Here is a 20703-nt window from a genome sequence, read left to right as displayed (position 1 = left end):
GACAATGGCTCTTCCAGTTTTGTGAGTTCCCATTTTATACAACCCTTTTTGAGCTCTCTTTTTGTTAGTTCAGAGGTGTATTTTTAAAGTGCACTACGTATCTTGATTAATTGATGATTTACCTTAGAGCAAGTGTTTGCTGATGGGCGGGGATCACCTAACCCGAGGGAGGGTGGCTAACTCACTGTAAGTGGATGTTGGTGTCCGTTTGGACACCGCACATGGCTCCACAAAATGGTTGCTCTCCTGCAGACAGTCTTATCCCCCGATTAGGAAGGAAAGCTTGCACGGCACGTGCTATGTACTCCAGATGCCTGCCCTAAAACCAGTCTGGTCTACTGGGTCCGGCATCCCCACGTCCTTTTACTCAGTGAAATCCAGCCTACTCCCTCCTTCTGTGCTGCATTCTGACTCCCAGGAAAATGCCTCACCAAGCTCTCTGGAGATAAATGTAGCACTATAAACAACCTCTTTATTAATATGTTTCTGGGCAGTGGGACAGGGAGAATGGACATGTGACTAACTCAAGAGTGCCATGAGCGTTCCATTATAGCCTGCATAACAAATATTGGTCTTAAATTGATCTTCATTATAGGCTGGGATTTTTGAAGTAAGAACAGATATATTTAAATGTAATACTAAACCCGTCAAGCCTTTCTGATGAATGCCTTCTGGCGTTACACATACCATCGTGAAAGAAACTTACTAACCATCCAGGTACCTTCAATCCCATTCTTCAAAACTCATTTAACTTTCGGTACCTGCAGGACATGGAACATGAGTGAATCATAAAATATCACTATAGTGTACAACAGAAAAGAAAGCTGGACTTGGTCACTCTGGCGACCTCCTCTGCCACAGCCAGTCCTTTTTCAACGGTTATCTTTTTAAACGGATGGTCAGATCCTTGCTATGGATTTTTTATTTTTCACTGAGGTTCATCCACTTTTTACTCCCAAAGTTCCCTGAGAATACCAGGTCACAATGTTGCCTGAAATGCGGCTTCGTCAGCTAAAAACAAAAATCCTGCGCATGTAAGTAACAAAAAGTGCAATGCTGCAGAGGGGCTGTGTTAGCACAAGCCCTTTGACCTAGCCTGCCGTGTAGGACGTTAGTGCATACACCCTCTAGGTCGTCCCTGCAAGGTTAAATTCAGTACACAGGGGAAAAGCACAGCTTGTTCTTTTCATATGTATAAGGATCTAGCCACTTGTGTGAGTAGTGTTTATTATGGTAAGATAGATGGAAAGCAAGCAAGAGCTACATAGCTTTGATTCACATTCATCTCTCCAAAAATAACACTGATCTCTTCTTGTACAGCCAAAGCTGTTGAAAGGGTACAGTTTCACTAAAACAAGAACAGAAGTTTGTTCTTTTCCCTTCTTGTGAATTTGCAGAGGTAGAAAAAAAGTATTGTCCAAGTACATTTTTCAGGAAGTATCTTACTCGCCCTTAACACATTTTAATTTTGTTTTAAGTAACTAAGGGCCAGATGTAGGTAGGCATTAGCGCCTCGCAAATGGCGAAAAACGCCGTTTGCGAGGCGCAAATGCCCTCACGCGATGCAGAAACACATATTGCGAGGCGGTACCGACTCGCAAAATGTGTTTCAGACTCGCAAATAGGAAGGGGTGTTCCCTTCCTATTTGCGAGTCGCACCGCAATGTAGAGTTGATTTGTGACCGCGAAAGCGGTCGCAAATCAACTCGCAGTTACCATCCACTTGAAGTGGATGGTAACTCATTCGCAAACGGGAAGGGGTCCCCATGGGACCCCTTCCCCTTTGTGAATGCTCACAATAATATTTTTTCAGAGCAGGCAGTGGTCCTATGGACCACTGCCTTCTCTGAAAAAAAGCGAAACTAAAAGGTTTCGGTATTTTTTCTATTTGCAGCTCGTTTTCCTTTAAGGAAAACGGGCTGCAAAGAGAAAAAAAAATACTGCTTTATTGAAAAGCAGTCACGAACATGGTGGTCTGCTGTCTCCAGCAGGCCACCATCCCCGTGAGTGCCTAGACTCGCTATGGGGTCGCAAACTGCGACCCACCTCATAAATATTTATGAGGTGGGTCTTTGCGACCCCATAGTGAGTCGCAGAAGGTGTCTGAGACACCTTTCTGCATTTCCTTTTGCGAGGTGCAAATTGCGAGTCGCTGGGACTCGCAATTTGCACCTCGCAAAAGGAAACCTACCTACATCTGGCCCTAAGTGTCTGGGGGTCGAAGTCTGTGGGGGAAAAGGGGATATTATATTGATTGGACCAACATTGACTTTTCAGGATGTCTGTATGTCTATGTTGCAGCCAGTGCCACAATGGAAGTTGGAGGTGCAGCTAGTCAGAGGTCCCAGAGCACCATCAGCCCATTTGTTGTGGCTGTTTTTCAATTCAAGAAACTTGCCATAAGTAGCACAAAACGCACGTAACTGAAAAACTTAAGAAAGGGGCCAGCTACATATGATTCTATGGCACATGCATTGGGTCTGGTGAGTAGGGGCTATCTATCACGTGCAGGTGGACTGCTAGGCTGATAACCCAATGAATCTCAGTCCTCACATTTCAGCCACATCTTGGTACACAAAATATTTAGGTCAAGCACCTCTGCTAATGGCTCAACCATCCAAGATGCTAGACTGCAACATACATTAGGGGATCAATGCCCATAGGGCTAAAAGGGCTTTAGCCCTACATGCCCCGCATCCCCCAAAGCTCTTGTGGGAGCCACAGCTTTGCAATTTTCTGACTCCTTAAATGCCTTCTTGCCTTGATCTAGAATGCTTGGTAGCATTGGCAGAAATTGATTTTTGGTTTGAGAAGGCATTTGTGTTTCCAGCAGGAATCAAGATTGGGGCTTCTCTTCCTCTAGTTGTACACCATACTTTTCGGCTGCCTTTGTTATGAGCTAGTTGTATATTGCAGGATCATCCGGGGGTGAAGCTCTTGATGGGTAGGTGTCAATACCCTCTTCTGGTGAATCTGTCTCCCTGCCCTGCTATTGACTGTGAGTGTTTCTCTGTCCCTTCATGTAACAATTCCATTGTAACATGCTCTGGATAGTCTTCTTTGTAGAAGAACTCCTGCTCTAAATTTTCTTCTTGTTGCTCTAGTGTTGTTAGGCGTTCTAGACCTTCAGTTTCCCCCGTGCCACTATCTTCCTGTCTTGTTGTTTTATGTGGAATTCTGAATTCCTTAAGAAACGAATTGAAATCCTTTTTTTCTGCAAAATTGCTCCCATTTTGGCTTCCAGCTATTTCTTCTTTCTTTCGATGTTGGCAGGCCTTTCCTCAACGTCAACACAAACGGTGTTTTCCTTTTCAATGCTGAATCGTCCTTCAACGGAGTTTCTTTCAACACCTTTTTCAGCGTTTCTCCCTTCCTTTCTTCCTCTGACGTTGAAACTTCTCTGTCTTTTTTCTCCTCTCCTCGATTCTGATCGTCTTTCGACATCTTCTCTGGAGTTTGACAACGTGTGGTATCCATTGTAATGGACCCAAGGAGTTCTTTTGATTTAGTCTTGCTCTCCGTCAACGATTCTCTCAATGCTGAGGCCCCCTTTTGACCTTTTGAGTCAGATGTTTTCAACTCCTCCCACTCAATTTTTTCAGGGTTACTTTTTTTGTTGTTCTTTTTCTACATCGAAGATGGATAGTTCGATTTCCGATCCCTCACCCTCTGCTCCTTTGGCAACATTTTTTTCCTTTTTGCTGGATAATCCGAATTCTTTAAGGATTGGTGATTACTTTTGTCCCTGCATGGTGTAGTGTGCCTGCCTCAGTTTGTCCCTCGCTCTCAGAGTCTTCGGCTTGAAGTCTGCGCAGGCCTCGCAATTTATGGAGTTGTGGTTAAGTGATAAACACAAGTTGTATTCTCAATGTTTGTCTTCTTGTGCAATTTAGGATGACATTTTGGGCAAAATCGAAATGGCGTTTTCTCCATATCAACCAGAACAGGGAGCCCGCTCTCTGGGCATTCTCTATACGATTTCGACATACTAGTTCGATGTTCCTGCCACTGTACTTCTATCAGCGGTTTTCCTTATTCTTTTTGACGAAAATCAAATTCTTCACCTTCTTCAATTCGTATGGCGGAAAGCCTTCGGGGATGCTTTCAGTCCCAACAGTGGAAAAAAAGAATCTGAAGATGGCAACCAACAGGAACACTCAGGGGAAGGCATATGACATCATAGGAGGAGGATCTAGGCACCAAATAGTGAAGGCCATTGATACAAAAAACAAGTAGAAAAAGAAGAACTACTACTACTTTGGGAAAATTCTGGTCCCAACCATGAGATGGCAGAATAATGCAAAGCAAAAACATTTTTGTTATACTAAGATTCATGCTGCAAAAATATGTTTATTATACTATCAGGTTGGTCCAATATGTTTAACTGCTCAATTTGTCAATTCCTTTTCGTCATATAATGGCTATGAGGTCTGCTCCACCCCCATTTGTGGAAAAGCTTGCTGGGAGCAGGGCCGGCTTTGGGGCGGTGCAACCGGGGCAGCCGCACCTGGTCCTGACTCTGGTGGGGGCACTGTGTTTAAAAATAGCTTTTGGTTTAAAAGCACATGAACTTCCTTGTGCATCCAGCAGTTTTCAGACAGCAATAAAAATGTCAAGAGAGCTCTGGTGATTAATGTTCCTACTGGTAGAAGATTAAAATTTTGCCTAGTATCAGTTTTGGCTTGCCATAAAGTAACACGGAGGGTAATGTGCCTGGTTCAAAGAAGGTGTACCATGCAGATCACAGAACTGAGTGTGAGTAAACTAAGAGTAGCTCTATAAACAAGCATTTGCAATGCCATAGGTCTCAAATTTGTGAGATTTAAAGCGGGTAGTGTGGTAAATGACAATGGGCCTCATTATGACCCTGGCGGTCACTAGACCGCCAGGGTCATGGTCACGGTCGGGCCACCGCCAAAGAGGCGGTCTGACCGCGACATTACGATGTGGAGCTGTTTCCTCCAGCCGGCCCTGCGGTGAACTCCTAATAGGGCCAGCGGTGTTGGCCGCACAGGCGGCCTGATGGTGGTATGAGTTTGGCAGGCGGCTTTGTAATGAGAGCCAATGTCTTTTACCTATGTGTTTTGGTTTGGAGAGTAGTGGATGTATGCCAGGTGCCACAGGAACTCTCCCATGCCTGGTGTTGCAGGAGAGAGGACACAACAGGACCGCCATCTTGGGAGTGTTTTTGCTTCATTTGTACAGACTGGCTGTGATACCCTAGAGATGCAACCCTTTCTAGTGTGTTTACCTAAACTTTTATAGCACCAAATAAGCCACATAGAGGCACCTTCGTGGCATTTATCCCAGGGAAGGAGTGAGTCAAATGAGTTAAGAGCAAAGAAAAGAGGGCAGCCATATATTTTTGTGTGTTAAACTTTTAAAGGAATTATTCCTCTACATTGGCAATACCAGCCTAACTTTGCAGCGCTATGAAATGGCAGAACCTGTATTACCAAGCGCTATATGAAAAAAAGAGTTATTCCCAGACTCCCCCAACACGCACCAGACAAAGAACCCTAGGGGAGAGGATGTGGCGTAAGGACCAGAGCTGCCGACCTTGGAGCTGGGGGACACAGTCTGAGTCTCAGCGCCAGCTCAACATCCTGTGTTTCTGGGAAAATTACTCAGTCTCCCTTTGCTACCAAAAATGAATGTGTTATTGTGTAATGTAACCAGTGCTCATGTAGAGGCCTGTAATACCTTAGTATCGCGTTCGCACTAACTGAATTTTATTTGAAGAGTCCCAATTTACTTCCAAAGGCTAGATGTTTTTTGCTATTATGCTTTAGGCATTGAAGTGCTTGGGTTTGAAGTCACGATTCCTTTTCCACCATTTTGGAGACAACACCTTTCGCCATCTTCTTGCCTGGAACTAACCTATGTGTTTGATTTGTGACCCTTTTCACTCAATTAATTCCTTAACGAGAAGCGCTTTGCCTCATAAGCAGACCTTCAAAATTCTCCTAATATATGAGGCCCTCCCACCCTCCAAACCTCCTGCTTTCATTCTGTCTCTCAACACCTATCTTCGAGTGGCTGTTGTGCAGCTACTCCAGAATTAACTAATTTTGTTTCTGAAGCTAACAGGCAGCTGTGTGGAGCAGGTGGTTCATGGCTGGCACCTTGCTGCGCTTTGCTGGAGGTGCAGAGGCTGACGAGATGATGCTCACTCTCCATTGAGGTTGTGAGGTTGAGCAGGGAAGGCTGTGGAGATTCTTCAGAATATTCTAATTAAGTATGTCTGTGAATCTTGGCAGCTCTCACCTCACATTTTTTCAGGACAAAGTTCAAAACAGATATGAATATGATGAATCTGATCCCACGCCTTCTCCCACCTCCCCCTCCCCTTACTTGCTCCTGCTTCACCTTTGTGCCTTTGTGCCAGCCCTGACTTCTGCCTCTTAGCACCTCTACCAACTCCCAGGACCTACTTAATGTCAGCTGTATGCAGTGGGCGTGCCCGAGGTGCACCAAAGGCAAGCCTGTCTTCACCTGCACTGCGACCAGCACCAGGAACCCTGGTCCAACTGTTAACCTCAGCTACACCTCATCTGCCCTCTGTGTCCAGGATGCCACCACAAACTATGCATGTGCGCTGCACCACACTCCACAGTAGGTCCTTTCACCTGCACCCAATGCCACTTGACCTGCCACAACACCTGGGCCCCCACTGCTCATTGCAACACACAGTCCACACCACACACCACTCCTACGACCCACCACTAGCTCCCATGCACCTTCCTCAACACTCACTCGCTCAGCAAACATGCCACAGAGGTCTGGGACTTCATCAATCGCCGCCGTTATACCAACAGAATACAGAACCACCCACTGCGACCCCATCAACAAGCCAGGTGGAGGAATCGCCATCATCCACAGGGACTCCATCAAATACACCACCACCACCACAGACAACACCATTCCAGCAATGGAAGACTGAAATTTAATTATCCACACAGATGAGAAAACCACTGTAAGTGGTACTCTGGCCTACCGCCCACCTGGACACAGAGCAGCCCTCTGCAACCTAATTACTGATTTCATCATCCCTTTTCCATATACTCCAAAGACTACATGTTCCTAGATGTCCTCATCTTCAACCTCGATGCCGAAACTGATCCTAACTCCACCCACCTCCTTGACAGCCTGAACAACATAGGTCTTTCCCCACTCGTCCACTACCCTACTAATATCACAGGACACACGCTCAACCCTATATTCACTTCCAGCGATACAGCCACACCATCAAACTCACATAGACAGACCTCTCCATCGTCCACTTCAGCTTCACCACCCACATGCCCCCCAACCAGCGCAACCCAACACTGCCCTTTGTAGCTGGTACAAGGCCTCGGAACCCAAATAGATGGACACCCTGGCCCACAAGCCACCCACACACTTCAACAACGTGACCCAGGACATCGGAAGCCTCAATGCCTGGATCACAGACTGTGCCAAGATCGTCGCCCCATCAAGATCAAGAAACACAGAACATCTACCAAGCAAGCCAGCTGGTAAACCAGGACTGACAATCATCACTGCAAACACTTTGAGAAGAAATGGTGCACAAGCAAAGACCTAGCTGATAGAGCCACCAACAAAACTCCAGTCAAGCTGTACCACAGCTAACTACATGAGACCAAGAAATAAGCTCTAGCATCACACATTGAGGCCAGTCCCAATGACAGTAAGGAGATTTTCTGCATAATCAAGGAATTCACGAACCCACAGCAGCAATAAGTAACATCACCCCCTCTCAGGACCTATGTGACAGCCTCGCACATTTCTTCTACGTCAAAATCACCACAATTTACAGAAACCTCACCCAACTCAAGCCTAAAAGATTTCTTCAACCACCACACCTCCATACCCATGGCCTTCCCTAGACTTACCACCTGGAACTACCTCACCACTCAGGACACCATCACCATCATGAAATCCATACACTCAGGGCCACACCTGACCTATGCCCCCACCACATCTTCAATCTCGGAGCATCCAAGATCAGCCATGAAGTTACCACCCTGCTCAATGGATTCAGCCTTCTACCCTGAAGACTAGAAGCATGTAGAAGTCAAATCCCTGTTGAAAAACCCTTAGCACACCAAAAGAACTCAGCAACTAACTAAAGACCCATCTCCATGCTCCCTTTCCTGGTCAAAGTCTTCAAAAAAGCCATCAGCCAACAACTCACCATCCACCTGAAGCACAATCACCTCCTGGATTATTCCCAATCTGGATTCCTTAGCACCCACAGCACCGAAATAGCCCTGATTGCTGCCACCAACGACATCTAGGCCCTCCTTGACAAAAGGGAGACTGCCACCCTTATCTTCCTCGATTTCTCAGCAGTCTTAAGCGCCATCTCCCTTCACACGCTCATTGTTGGATTCCACAACATAGGCATCCAAGGAACTGCCTTCAGATAGATCTCCTCCTTCCTCTCTGACAGAAAACAATCAATCCATTTAACCCCCCCTTCACCTTCGAACCTAAACTGATGATCCGCAGAGGAACTCAAGGCTCATCGCTCAGCCCCACCCTCTTCAACATCTACATGACACCCCTGGCCAACATAGTCACAGCCCACGGGCTCAACATAATATCCTACGCCGAAGACACACTACTTATCCTCTCCCTCTCTGAAAACTCCACTGCCGCCAGAACCAACTTCCACCAAAGCATGACCAGCGTCGCCAACTGGATGAGGCACAACTGCCTCAAGCTCAACACAGACAAGACTGAGGTCTTGATTTTCAGCAGAAACAAACTCCCCCTGGGGCGCCTGCTGGTAGCCCACAGGACCAGGCCCCACTCCAACTCTAGTTGAGTACGCCAGAAACCTAGGCATCATACTGGACAGCAAACTCACCATGCGATTTCAAGTCAAGGCCATATCATCCTCCTGCTTTATCATCATGTGCATGCTACGTGTGATTTTCAAGTGGCTTACCCTAAACACAAGACGTCGCATCACCCAAGCTCTCCTCTCCGGTCGACTGGACTACGGAAATGCTCTATGTAGGAATACAGACCCACCTTGTTCAAAGACTACAGGCCATTTAGAATGCCCCAGCTAGACTCGTCATGGATCTCCCTCGACGCACCCATACCTTCCCACTGAAGAAAACTCCATTGACTACCGGTCCAGAAAAGATGCCAGCTCAAGCCCCTTACCCATGCATTCAAGGCCCTGCAAGATTCTAGACTGGCCTACGTCAGCAACCGCCTGAGATTCCACACAACCAGACACCTCCGCTCCACCTCCCTTGCGCTAGTCTGTACCCCTGCATAAGAAGCAGCAGATCAGGAGAATGCTCCTTCTCCTACCTCACAGCCAGAGCCTGGAACATCCTACCCCGCAACTCAGTACATCCCCCACTCTTCAAGAGTTGTGAAGGTTTCTGAAAACCTAGCTATTAAACAGAAACCCTACCAGGACCTGGATACGCTCATAGGTAGCAGGTTGCGCTCAACCAGCCAACTGATTGATTAACTGAGTCTGTCTGAGAAGAATGTCATGAAAATCCAAACTCATGTATAGCATTTGATGCAAGGCATCAAAAATACATCAGCGTATTGGTTATAAGCCCAGGGAGACTTGGCAGAGACAATCTTTTTGGTGCCTTGGACAAGGTGGCACCTCAACAAGGCACATTCTATAGGCTTGAGCCCCATAATCTGTGGATCTAGTGGCAATGATTCCAATGACCAAGGCAATTTGAAGGGAACCAGCATGGTGGATGTCCAAGAAAAACATCTTAAAGCATGCACCTCTAAAGTCAGAGTTGGCCGTAATTATAACTACTGGTGCCAGTGCAAGAAGTTGGGGCATTTGGAGATGTTGTCATCAAGCTCAGTGTTTATTTATGGCCAGAGAAATTACAAAGGAAGTCTTCAAATTAGAAGGAGTTAAAGGCAGCCTATCTAGCCCTGGGAACCTTTACCCGTATCCTTTACAAAAGAACTGTAACTGTCTGGTTAGACAACATTGCCAGGCATTCTCTCAAAAAGCAAGAAGGGAACAAGAGCTCCTTTTTGTGCTCAGTTAACAGATCAGCTATTCTCTTGGGCTCAGGATAATGTGACATCATTAACAGAGGTATACCTTAAGGGCATTGTAAATGCCGTGGCAGACTGACTGAGTCGAGTAGTCCCTCCATCAAATGATTTCTGCATCAATCATCAGGTGTTTTACCGAGTATGTCAGAGGTGGGGCACTCCAATGGCAGACTTGTTTGCCAGTCAGAAGAATGCAAAGGTTCCAATGTTATGAGCAAGGACAGAGGAAGACGGAGTTTGGTTTTTGGATGCCCTCTCATGTAGCAGGCCTTTCCTCCTTCTGAAGTTCTCAGTGTGGTTGAAAGGAAAGCAAGTGATGGTGGTTGTTGTTAGTGCAGCTTGCCCAGGTTCCACCTGGTTCTCCCTGGCAGTGAATCTGAGCACGGTCAAAGAAGGGTCCTTCTGATCCACCCTTCACCTCTCTCACATCCTGATCTTTATATTCGCCATCTCAGAAGACTACAATTAACTGTTTGGAGATGGAGAGGACAGGGTATTGATTAGGAACTTTCAGAGAGATTAGCAGTTTCCACTCAAGGCTCTGGGAGGAACTCCTCCTTAAACTCCTATAAGAAGCACTGAGTCACCTTTACTAAATTGTGTTCAGCTAAGCAGTTGTTTTCCTCCATCAGCACAGTTTGCACACATTTTGGAATTTTTGCAAAATGATTCATTTCTGGGTCTTAAGGTGTCCCCCCTCACCCCCCCTGGGTTCAGTGGGCAAGAGTGAAAGCGTTTAGGGCTGCTTGGGGAGACTACTAGGAGGATGGAGAGCCAGAATCGGACTGGCCTATAGGGCATTCAGGCAGTGCCTGATGGGCTGGTTGCATAGGTCAGTGTGTGGGGCATTTTCTTAGATGTTTGTGGGCCTTTTTTTGTGGTTTGCGGAACCGGATTTTACTGATGGTTTCTCTGATATTTGCAGCAAGCTCAAATCCATGCAGTCTGCCAGACCTTGCAAAACAATTATAGAACGTCTTTACAAGATCAAAACTGCTCAAGTTACAGACATTGGCCGCTTTTTTAGCTATCTAATTCACAAAAGGGGGCCACCGCACACTATAATCTCCTCCTTTTGAGCCTCTAAAATCTGTAGCAATGAGAACCCTAGCTCTTAAGACCTTTTTTCTAGTGACATCAGTGATGGGCTTAGTAGAACTGGGATCCTTGTTCTTTAGGTTCCCTTTCCTGAAAATATTTAAGGGCAGATTTGTTCTTAGTTTATGACCTTCTTTCATCAACAAGGTTAAGTCCTCATTCATCCAGTGTAGGAGATTTTCACCTCTACCCTCAGACCCCAGAGGACAGAGCGTGCCAATGTTTGGATGTGATGCGAGCTATCCTAATATATCTGGATAGAATTGCACTAGGGCTACTGGATGCAACAGCTTCTTTAGCAGAAGTGCAGGGGGCGTCCCTAATAGAGCTATGCAGAGCTGCTACATGGGTGCTTCAGGGAAAGGACATTCAGGATTCATTTGGGTCTAAAGTTCTTTGGTCTATTATGTAACAGACGAGGAACAATTATTGATTAAATATTGTGTTTTTTTTGGTGTTGTCTTGGTCTTATTGGTTGCTCTCTCTCGTTAAGTAATTAATCGGAGCAAAAGTGGCATGCTGAGATAATGTTTCAGATACTTACAGGTAGCTCCATTACTCCAAATGATGCTTTTGCCTGGAATAATTAACCCCTCATCCCACCCTGTCCGACCAGTATAACTGAGAAGAGCAGAGCTTGAGCCACGAAAACAGGATATGGGAGACCTCACATACTAGGACAATGTTAGGGTAGGTGTATGAGGCTCAGTGCCGTTCATTAAGGAATTCGTTTGGACAAAAGCAACACTTGGGGTATTACAATTACGGGTAAGTAATTGAAACATTCAGATTTTTAAAAGTGCAAAAAATGAAACTCTGCCTCTTTTTTTGTTATTGAAGCTCAACTGTTGTTTGTTGTCATTGTTGTAACTCGTCATTTCAGCTTTAAACCGTGATTTATTTTGTTCCACAAAGCTGTGAATGGAATAGTGCACGATGTGGCCGTCCTGGGGCGCGGAGCACGATTGGTAACTCTTTTGGTGAACAGCGAGGGCCTTTACAAAATGAGTCGCCTCTTCATCGCCCCTGACGGCTTCTTCTTCAGAATCAAGATCCTCGCGGTGGACACTTCAGACTGTCGAAGGCCATGTCCAGACTTTAAACTAGGTAAAAGCAGACTTCAGGCTTTCTGGCAGTGTAGCCGGCAGAATATTAAAAAAGTGAACAGGGGCAATGACCACAATATAACATTAAAAAAAAACTTTTATTTCAGTATCTGTAAAATGTGAGACCTTACCTGGGAATGCTCAGTGTATGATAAGTGGCTGTCTAATAATTTCAACAAAAAATACTATTGTTAGAAATCAGTTATATTGGGAACATACCAGATTAAACATGTTGTACATTAAAGTGGCAGACATTGATTTCATAGTTTTAAAAAAACACACACATGGACCTTTCTACCTCAGTCAACTCCACAGTCATCCCGATTCAAGCAAGTTGGTGTAGCAAGCTCTCAAGTGCTGGTCTCTGTATAGGACACTACACAGTTGCGGGTGGCGATTGGGCATAGTGACGGGGAGGGGGGGAATAAAAGAAGGAAAATAAATAAAAATAAAAACGTACCTTAGGCGCACGTCCGCGCCGCCGCTCTCTGCCCTAGTGCAGGCACAGGCTCCCAGCCTGCCCTGCGGCCAATCATGACGCTGCTCAGAGCAGCAATATAATTGGCTGGAGCACCCTGGCTGGGCATTCCAAAGCAGACTAAAAGCCTGGGCCTGCTCTCTCCAATCCAGCAACACAGTTGCCCGAGACGGGCAGCCAAACATAGATGCGCACTGAAGGGAGTGCTCTGTGCACCCCCCTCGGTGCGTGTCACCCCTATTGCCCCGCCCCTTTAAAAATAAAACGATAATCAACATAGTTTATTATCGTTTTATTTTTAAAGGTATGCAGCTACTGCTGCTGCTGGTGGAGGGGGGAGGGTGGCGACGCTCCTCCTCCATAGCGGAGGAGCTGCCCCGGACACTACATCACAAAACTTAAAATCATAATTGAACTTGTTCACCTTCCTTTACGTAAATGGACAGTCAGTGTATTTTGTGTGTATTATCTTTGTGGAAGAGACAGATACATTGATATTCATTTGAAAACCGTCTGCAGAGCAGGTAGTTACAAAAACTCTCACACCAGGACCGGCTTTAGCATTGGTGGCACCCAGTGGAAAAACCTTTATCTGGGCCTCCCTCCCCCCAAAACCCACTGCAATAATGTCTCCCTTCTTTATTCCCTCACTACCATACTCCAGTGGTGCCCCTCATCTCTGCTTAGCCCCCTCTCCCTGTTATTCATCTTGTAGCGCTACTCACCCCAATGTAGAGTGTCAGAGCGCTTAACATCAAACCCATATACAGAGTCAATGAGTCATACAAGTGTGTACATCTCTGTATAGGAAATATTACTGAAGACAATGAGTTCTGCAAGGTGCTGGAGTCACACGTCATCCATACCAGTAGGCATTATGGGCCTGATTCTAAGCTTGGCGGGCGGCGGGAGCCGCCCGCCAAGCGGGAACCGCCAGAAGACCGTACCGCGGTCAAAAGACCGCAGCGGTCATTCTGGGTTTTCCACTGGGCTGGCGGGCAACCGCCAAAAGTCCGCCCGCCAGCCCAGTGGGAAACACCCTTCCCACGAGGAAGCCGGCTCCGAATGGAGCTGGCGGAGTGGGAAGGTGCGACGGGTGCAGTTGCACTCGTCGCGAATTTCAGTGTCTGCAAAGCAGACACTGAAATTCTTTGTGGGGCCCTCTTACGGAGGCCCCTGCAGTGCCCATGCCATTGGCATGGGCACTGCAGGGGCCCCAGGGGCCCCACGACACCCCGCCAGGAACAGGATGGCGGTATGGGGTGTCAGAATCCCCATGGCGGATTCCCATGGGCAGCGGAAAGTCGGCGGTACACCGCCGGCTTTCCGCTTCTGGCCGCGGCTGTACCGCCGCGGTCAGAATGCCCGGCGGAGCACCGCCAGCCTGTTGGCGGTGCTACCGCCGACCCCGGCCCTGGCGGTATTTACCGCCAGGGTCAGAATGACCCCCTATATCAAGAGTGTTTGGTCTGAAGGCATGAAGGGGCAGAGTTACTATGTTTTATGCAGTGTTAAAAGCAAACTTGCTGTGTGAAAAGGAAAGCCCACAGCAGCACCATACCTACTAAGATATGATGCTTTTGCTCTCTCCTTTAGTGCTGGTGTTCCTTGGGTTGCTTTGTGCCAATGCACAAACCCTTGCATCGTAGTGCAAGGGTGCATGCGTGATGTCAAGCATACGCTTTTATTATTTTTTCAAATATTGTTATTGTTTTTTGTAATTACAGAGTGTACTTCAGTGTCACATGGCCATTAGTAGCCATACTGTGCCCGGAAAACAAAAAATGCTTTACTTATCTCTAGTTGGGAGTTCACTATCTGCCCCGATTCTAAGCTGACGGCAACTATAGGGGTGTGGAGGGTCACTGCTTGCAGCAACCACGGCAAGAAGCTCAAGCTTCAAGCTATATGTATGCCTTATAGTCTAGGCTGGCCAATCTATGCAATAGCGCCCTATAGTCCTTCCTCATTTTCGTCAGCATTGCTCGTCTGTCCAGGTGCGACCCCCAGCCCCCCTCCAGGGTTTTAACATGGTCCTCCATTCTAAGTGGTTCCTTCTGCAGCACCTTTCTCACTCCATACATAGTTTTCATGCACATCCCCCTCCAAACCACCTTGAATGCATCCCACGTCACAAGAACATCTGATACTGAGCCCATATTTTCCATGAAGTATTGCCATAGGGTCTCACCCATTTGCGTACAAAAACACTTGTTGTTCACAGCCGCTGTCTGTAGGGGCCACTTTGGGATCCTCCGGCAGGGCCTACCCCAGGTGAGCTTGACCAGTAGTGGGTTGTGATCAGAGAGGGTGCACCCTAAAGTACTCCACCCGCATGAATTTATGCACCAGATCGAGGGAACAGTACACTATGGGCCTGATTACAACTTTGGAGGAAGGTGTTAATCCATCCCAAATGTGACGGATATACCACCAGCCGTATTACGAGTCCATTATATCCTATGGAACTCGTAATATGGCTGGTGGTATATCCGTCACATTTGGGACGGATTAACACCTCCTCCAAAGTTGTAATCAGGCCCTATATCTAGGAGTGAGTGTAGTGAATGTACTGCTTGCATGTTGTGTGCACAAAGACATACCTGCTGGAAAGCATTACAAAACTGTGCACCTGGGATTAGGGAGTGGATCTATCCCTCATTAGGTCCTGGACACAGTTAAAGTCCCCACACCATATGGAGGTCACCATTATGTCACGTTGGGGCGAGGGCTTCAAAGAGGCAAAGAAGGAAGCCTACTCCGTATTGGGTACATATAAAGCCACCAATGCCAGTGGCTCCCCATCTAGAAGCCCCACCAGCACCACATATCGAACCTCCAGATCTATGTGAGACTGTACGGGACTTCTGGAGACAACTACACAAGAACCCTCCCTGGCACCCCTGAATAGGTCGTGCCAAATATCCCGCCCACAATTGGTTACTTCATTTGGTGAGTTCCCCTGACATTAAATGTGTCTCTGGAGACATGCAAAGTGTATATGAGGTCTTTTCAGATATTGCGAATCCTGTGCCTTTTCACGTATGTGCCTATAACTCTCACATTCCATGTGAGTAGCCTAAACTTCTGGGTTGCCATAGTGAGTTTGTGTGTATATCCTTGAATGGGTTCTCAGGAAGTGGTGTGAGAGGGTTGCTGCCCACACGCAACAAACAACATGGTGAGTCATGCAAAGCATATCCCCGAATCCCCCCAGCTGGCCATTGCACAATGGTGCTAAAGACAGCCAAAAACAATAGACAATTTATTGCCCAACAAAAGGTTCCTCTGGATGGTGGGCGGTGTCATATAACAACAGTGTTCATTGTCATGGCATGAGTATTCCTCAGCGCCATTCACTATCTAATATTCCCCCTCCTCATCATTGCAGTCCATCAGGTCACCAGCCTACCAGTCTGAGGTGCAAGCCAATAGTGTCCCACTAACACAAAAAAAGGATATACCAGCAAATTTATCATATCAGGAGGTCTGCCGTCATTGAGGTAATCTGTGGGCCACCCATTGAGTCCTTGGGGATCTCTTCCGGGAGGAATCCATCCTGCAAGTTTGGTGTGTATGTAGCAAAGTTCCCGGCCCCAGCATCGGGTGCCCCGATCGCTCAAGCTTGAAAATTAACTGTGCTCTTTCCTGTGCTGCCTCCTCCTTAGAAGAGTAGCCATGGAGTTTACAGATGGCCCGTCACCTGATCCTCCTCCTTAGAAAGCCCCCTTCTGCTTCTCCGTGTGTCGAGGGGACCTTCTCCTCCCTGGACTCCAACCAATCCTAGGCCTCCTTCGGGGGAAAGAAAACGAATGCTTTGTCTCCCTCGACAATTTCAGTTTTGACAGGAATATTAATGCATAATTGAGACTAAGATGCCAGAGCCTTTGTTTGCCAGAGTAATGGATTCCCTCTGCCTCTGCACATTTGCCATGCAGTTGGGAAAAAACGTGATTATTTTTTTTTCTGCACCTGTCACAGGCCCTCGGTTCCGGTGATTTGCAGTATGTTATCTCTATCATGAAAGTTGAACAATCGCTCCACCACTGACCTCGGGGGTACCGCCTGTGCGGTACTCGGTGTGCACGCTCCACTGGGAAGAAGGCTGTTGTCTTATCCCTCAGGACTGTTTGTGTCATCCACTGGTCGATATAAAGGTCCACACTCTGGCCTTCAACTCTTTCTGACAGACCCACCACCCTAATGTCGTGGCGCAAGCGTTCTCCTGCCTCATCTGCTCTCCGCCTCAGCAACTCTGCCTCCCACTGAAGAGACTCAATCTGCGTCAGTGCAGCAGTCATATCGAGGGTTGCACTCGAGGGTTGCACTATCGATATGATAGCTTCATGAGTGGTCAAGTTTTAAGTTTTTTATGTCCCTCCCAAAGGATATGCATAATAATTATCAGGACATCCAGCTTTGGCTCCAATTAAATTTTCATGTTTTGTACTGGCAAGAGGAGCTCTGCAAAGTTCGCACTGTTGTCTTGCAACATATGTTCCACTGTGGCAGATGACTGTGCCAGGGGCAGCACATGTTCCACTGTGGCCGATGACTGTGGCAGGAGTTTTCCAGCCATGAGCACTTACCATTCTGCAGCCGGAGTTAATGCCCGGCTTGTAGTGTGGCCACAGCATTTGTCCCTGCTGTGTGGCGGGGCATCGTAAGTAGCTCTCTGCATGCACAGCTACTGCTCAGGGCCCATCTCAAAGCACCTCCGCGCCACCATTACCGATGAGACTCCATTGACCTCTGCTCATAGGGTCTGTCCCCAAAGTCTTTTTATGTTTGTGAGGGTTTAGTATGGCCTCACAAACCTGCTTTGTGCCTCAGTGGCTGTGCAGTTACTGAGAGCCTCCCGTTACAGAAACAGTTTCACTCCAGCAAAGTATAGAGACGTAGTCGACAGGGAGGCCAGATTGTCAGTCATAATGGGGTCACCGTCGCCTCAACAGTATTTGATCAGTGAGGAAGGACCCGACCTCCACCCACATGGCCTCCTGAAGGGGCAAAAAGCAGCTGCGGCTACTAGGCCGCATGGCAGTTATAAGGGATGCCATGGCACTCTTCTGCACTCTCCTCTGTCACCTGAGGTCGCCCACGAGATGCCTGTACACTCCTTTGGGATCTCGATCGCCGCTGCCTGCCACCCATCCCCGAGGCCGGGGAAGTGCGATGCCCAGGTCGCCCCCACTGCCTGAGGAGGACGCCTGCCCGTCACCACCAAACCTGCTCCAATACTCTTGCAAGGTCTTCAGTGTGGGCAGTTCTCGCCATGTACTCGATGTCCAGGCACCACCAGGCCTCCCAGGGCACTCACCACATGTCGCAACACCGCCACATGGTCCAGGCCCATCCGCTGGCATAACAGTATTGGAGTGCACCCGGCCGAGCTATCTCTAGGACCTGAAATTGAGTGCCCTGTTGAGGCCACTTTATCATTTCGCATGTGTGCTGTACCCTGTAGCAGTTACCATACACCACCACATACTAATACTGAAGAAGTACACTATGACTGGCTGTACTAATATTGGAAGATCGTACTATACATGTAAAATTGAGTTGTTGAAATCAATTGAGACTGAGTTGTTGATATTCTGTTCAATATTGTCTCTAAGCTGATCTATATTTAAAGATCACATGTCTCTAGTACCCCCTACCTGTTTAATATCTTTTTCAGAGAAAGCCAGACTGAACATGCTGACTTTTGGAAAATGGAAGGCAACAATTAAGAGCGCCATATGCAACAGCAACCCCTGATTGTCCCATCTGGATGAAAAAGGTTTTCAGCCCACCAATTCATTTCTTATGCATTGATTGGTCAGAAAATACATGATGCAGCTAATTAATTTGCAGTTTGTGGTTGCTTCACAGTTGCTAGAAACATTTTGATTGAAACACTAGCTAAAAAAAAAAACAGAACTAATTTATGACCTATTGAGGGTCAAAAACCCTCGGTAAATCTTATCAGACTTTGCAGCACTACAGTTGAAAGGCAGAGGTGGCTCCTCCGTTTGGGCAGAGGAGGGTCACCCCTCTGCCAGCAGCAGGTGTTTATGATGGTTTTCTGGTAAAGGGGGTGGGGCCATGGGGGTGAAGAGCAGCGAGGGGGGAGTGCTCAGCACTTCCCCTCACTGCGCATGTATATTTGGCCGTCTCGGGCAGGCCAAACACACATGCGCAGTAGGCTCTCTCAAGCCCACCAACACAGTTGCTGGGCTTGAGAGAACCTGCACAGGCTCCCTGTCTGCCTGGGAGCGCCCTGGGTGGGCGCTCCCAGCCAATCCTGATGCTGCTCTGAGCCTGTGCCTTCAGCATGCGTGATGAAGAGGAGTGGCACGGCGGCGAGGAAAGGTAAGTGTTTCATTTTGTTATTAAATAAATGTTTATTCCTTCCCGCCCCCCCCTTGCATGCTGCCCCGCCACCTTCAGTGCCCCTCGAGCCGCTACTGTTGAAAGGCCTCTGGATCCATAATAAGAGAGAAACATGACATACAAAACGAAAACAGGAAGCATATTTTTAGATATCTTTTTTGATCGTGTATTTGGTTACCATGTCATGGTGATCTTTCAATATCAGGGGCCTTATAATAATTGTGTAAAATGTCTTAGCATGTTCTCTTTTTGTTTAAGGTTTTTAAGTGACCCTACACTTGTTTAGTATACCTGGATTCAAGAGTATACCCCAGTAACTTACATGTAAAATTCATTACTCCGAGTCCTCGTCTTCCTTGTCAAAGCCCTAGCAACACAAGTTTTCCCTTATTAGGGACAGGATTTTCCCATCCTAGCCTTAACCTTTCTGTTTATTACTTGTAGCCAGTCTCGAACATAGGCTCTGCTCTCTTCCTGGGAGACATAAGGACTGGCACTCCAGACTTCCTGGTATGCCCAACACCTTAGCAGGCCTGTGGGAAAGCCAACTGAGAAGGGAATGCAGGTACCCAGGACTGTGAAGAAGAAGATAATGAAGAGCACCATTAAGTCATCAGGCGTTACATCCTCCTGACAGGATGTACCAAAACCGAGAAACCCATTCATTGGAATGCTGGGCAAAACGTAAAGACGAAAAAGCAAAACTGCTGGCTAAAATGGCAAAAATGTTGAAAGTGAAGCCACCAAAAACGAGCAGACAACAGCGCCCAGAGGACTGTATGTGAGGACTCCACATACAGGAGAGACTTTGCCCTCCAACTTCTCTTCTGAAATTCTAAGGATTACATGTTAAGCCAGAAGACTAAAAGCAACCAGAGAAAGAACTACCGGGTCCCCGTGAAAACACCTTACATGTGCTATATGAATCTTTGCCAACATGAAAGGACAACGAGAGACACCAGCCCAACTCCACCTGAGCCACTCTCAGGAGGTACAGAAACTAATTGGATCACAAGAGGCACTCCAGAAACAACAAAACACAAAATACCAGTCACAGGGCCTGTGCTGAGAGCCCCCAGCACGAAATACCTTCTCCAGAGGGAGAAATGGAGTAGGAACTCTGGGAAGCAAAGGACCTGCAGAAGATTGACCCACAAAAAACTCTATAAGTAGCTGGAGTGAACCCAAAACACCTGGATCAAGAACCAGGCTACAGGCAGGATCTTAACATTCCTTTCCCAAACTTGTCCAGGGCACTGATCAGTGGTGGAATGGCTTAATACCCACAGTAAATCTCAAGATTATGAAAGAGACATTTAGAGCCCTGTGTCAATTGAAGACCCTCACATCCACTGGCAAGTGGTGTCAGCTGATGCTGCTAGACAAGAGGGGCCAAGTGAGGAGGGCGGGCAAGTTCTGGCAAGGAAATGCTATGGGGAGAGTGTTATAAGGTCAGTACTTTGGAGACAAAACTGAGGAGATAATGGGAAATCTCCATTACTTTAACTATAGCTCTGAAATGACCAGTGGAGCTCCAGACAGTTATACATGAAACAGTGGCAGTCATGTGCATTATGATTT

General features: G+C 47.2%; 1 protein-coding gene across 3 annotated transcripts in view; it reads left to right on the top strand.

The window, feature by feature from the left end:
- Window positions 1-20703, top strand: part of C7H17orf58 (chromosome 7 C17orf58 homolog) — a 201490-nt gene that overhangs the window by 164764 nt on the left and 16023 nt on the right. For 2 of the 3 annotated variants that reach the window (XM_069199914.1, XM_069199916.1), the window contains one exon: window positions 12079-12270. The exons of the other annotated variant lie outside the window; for it this stretch is intronic. In XM_069199914.1, the coding sequence (XP_069056015.1) occupies window positions 12079-12270 (192 nt within the window). The remainder of the gene's footprint in view (window positions 1-12078; window positions 12271-20703) is intronic. 3 annotated transcript variants of the gene reach the window in all.

The sequence above is a fragment of the Pleurodeles waltl genome, chromosome 7 (genome assembly GCF_031143425.1).
Source record: "Pleurodeles waltl isolate 20211129_DDA chromosome 7, aPleWal1.hap1.20221129, whole genome shotgun sequence".
Taxonomy (NCBI): domain Eukaryota; kingdom Metazoa; phylum Chordata; class Amphibia; order Caudata; family Salamandridae; genus Pleurodeles; species Pleurodeles waltl.
This window is presented reverse-complemented; position numbering and strand designations above follow the sequence as displayed.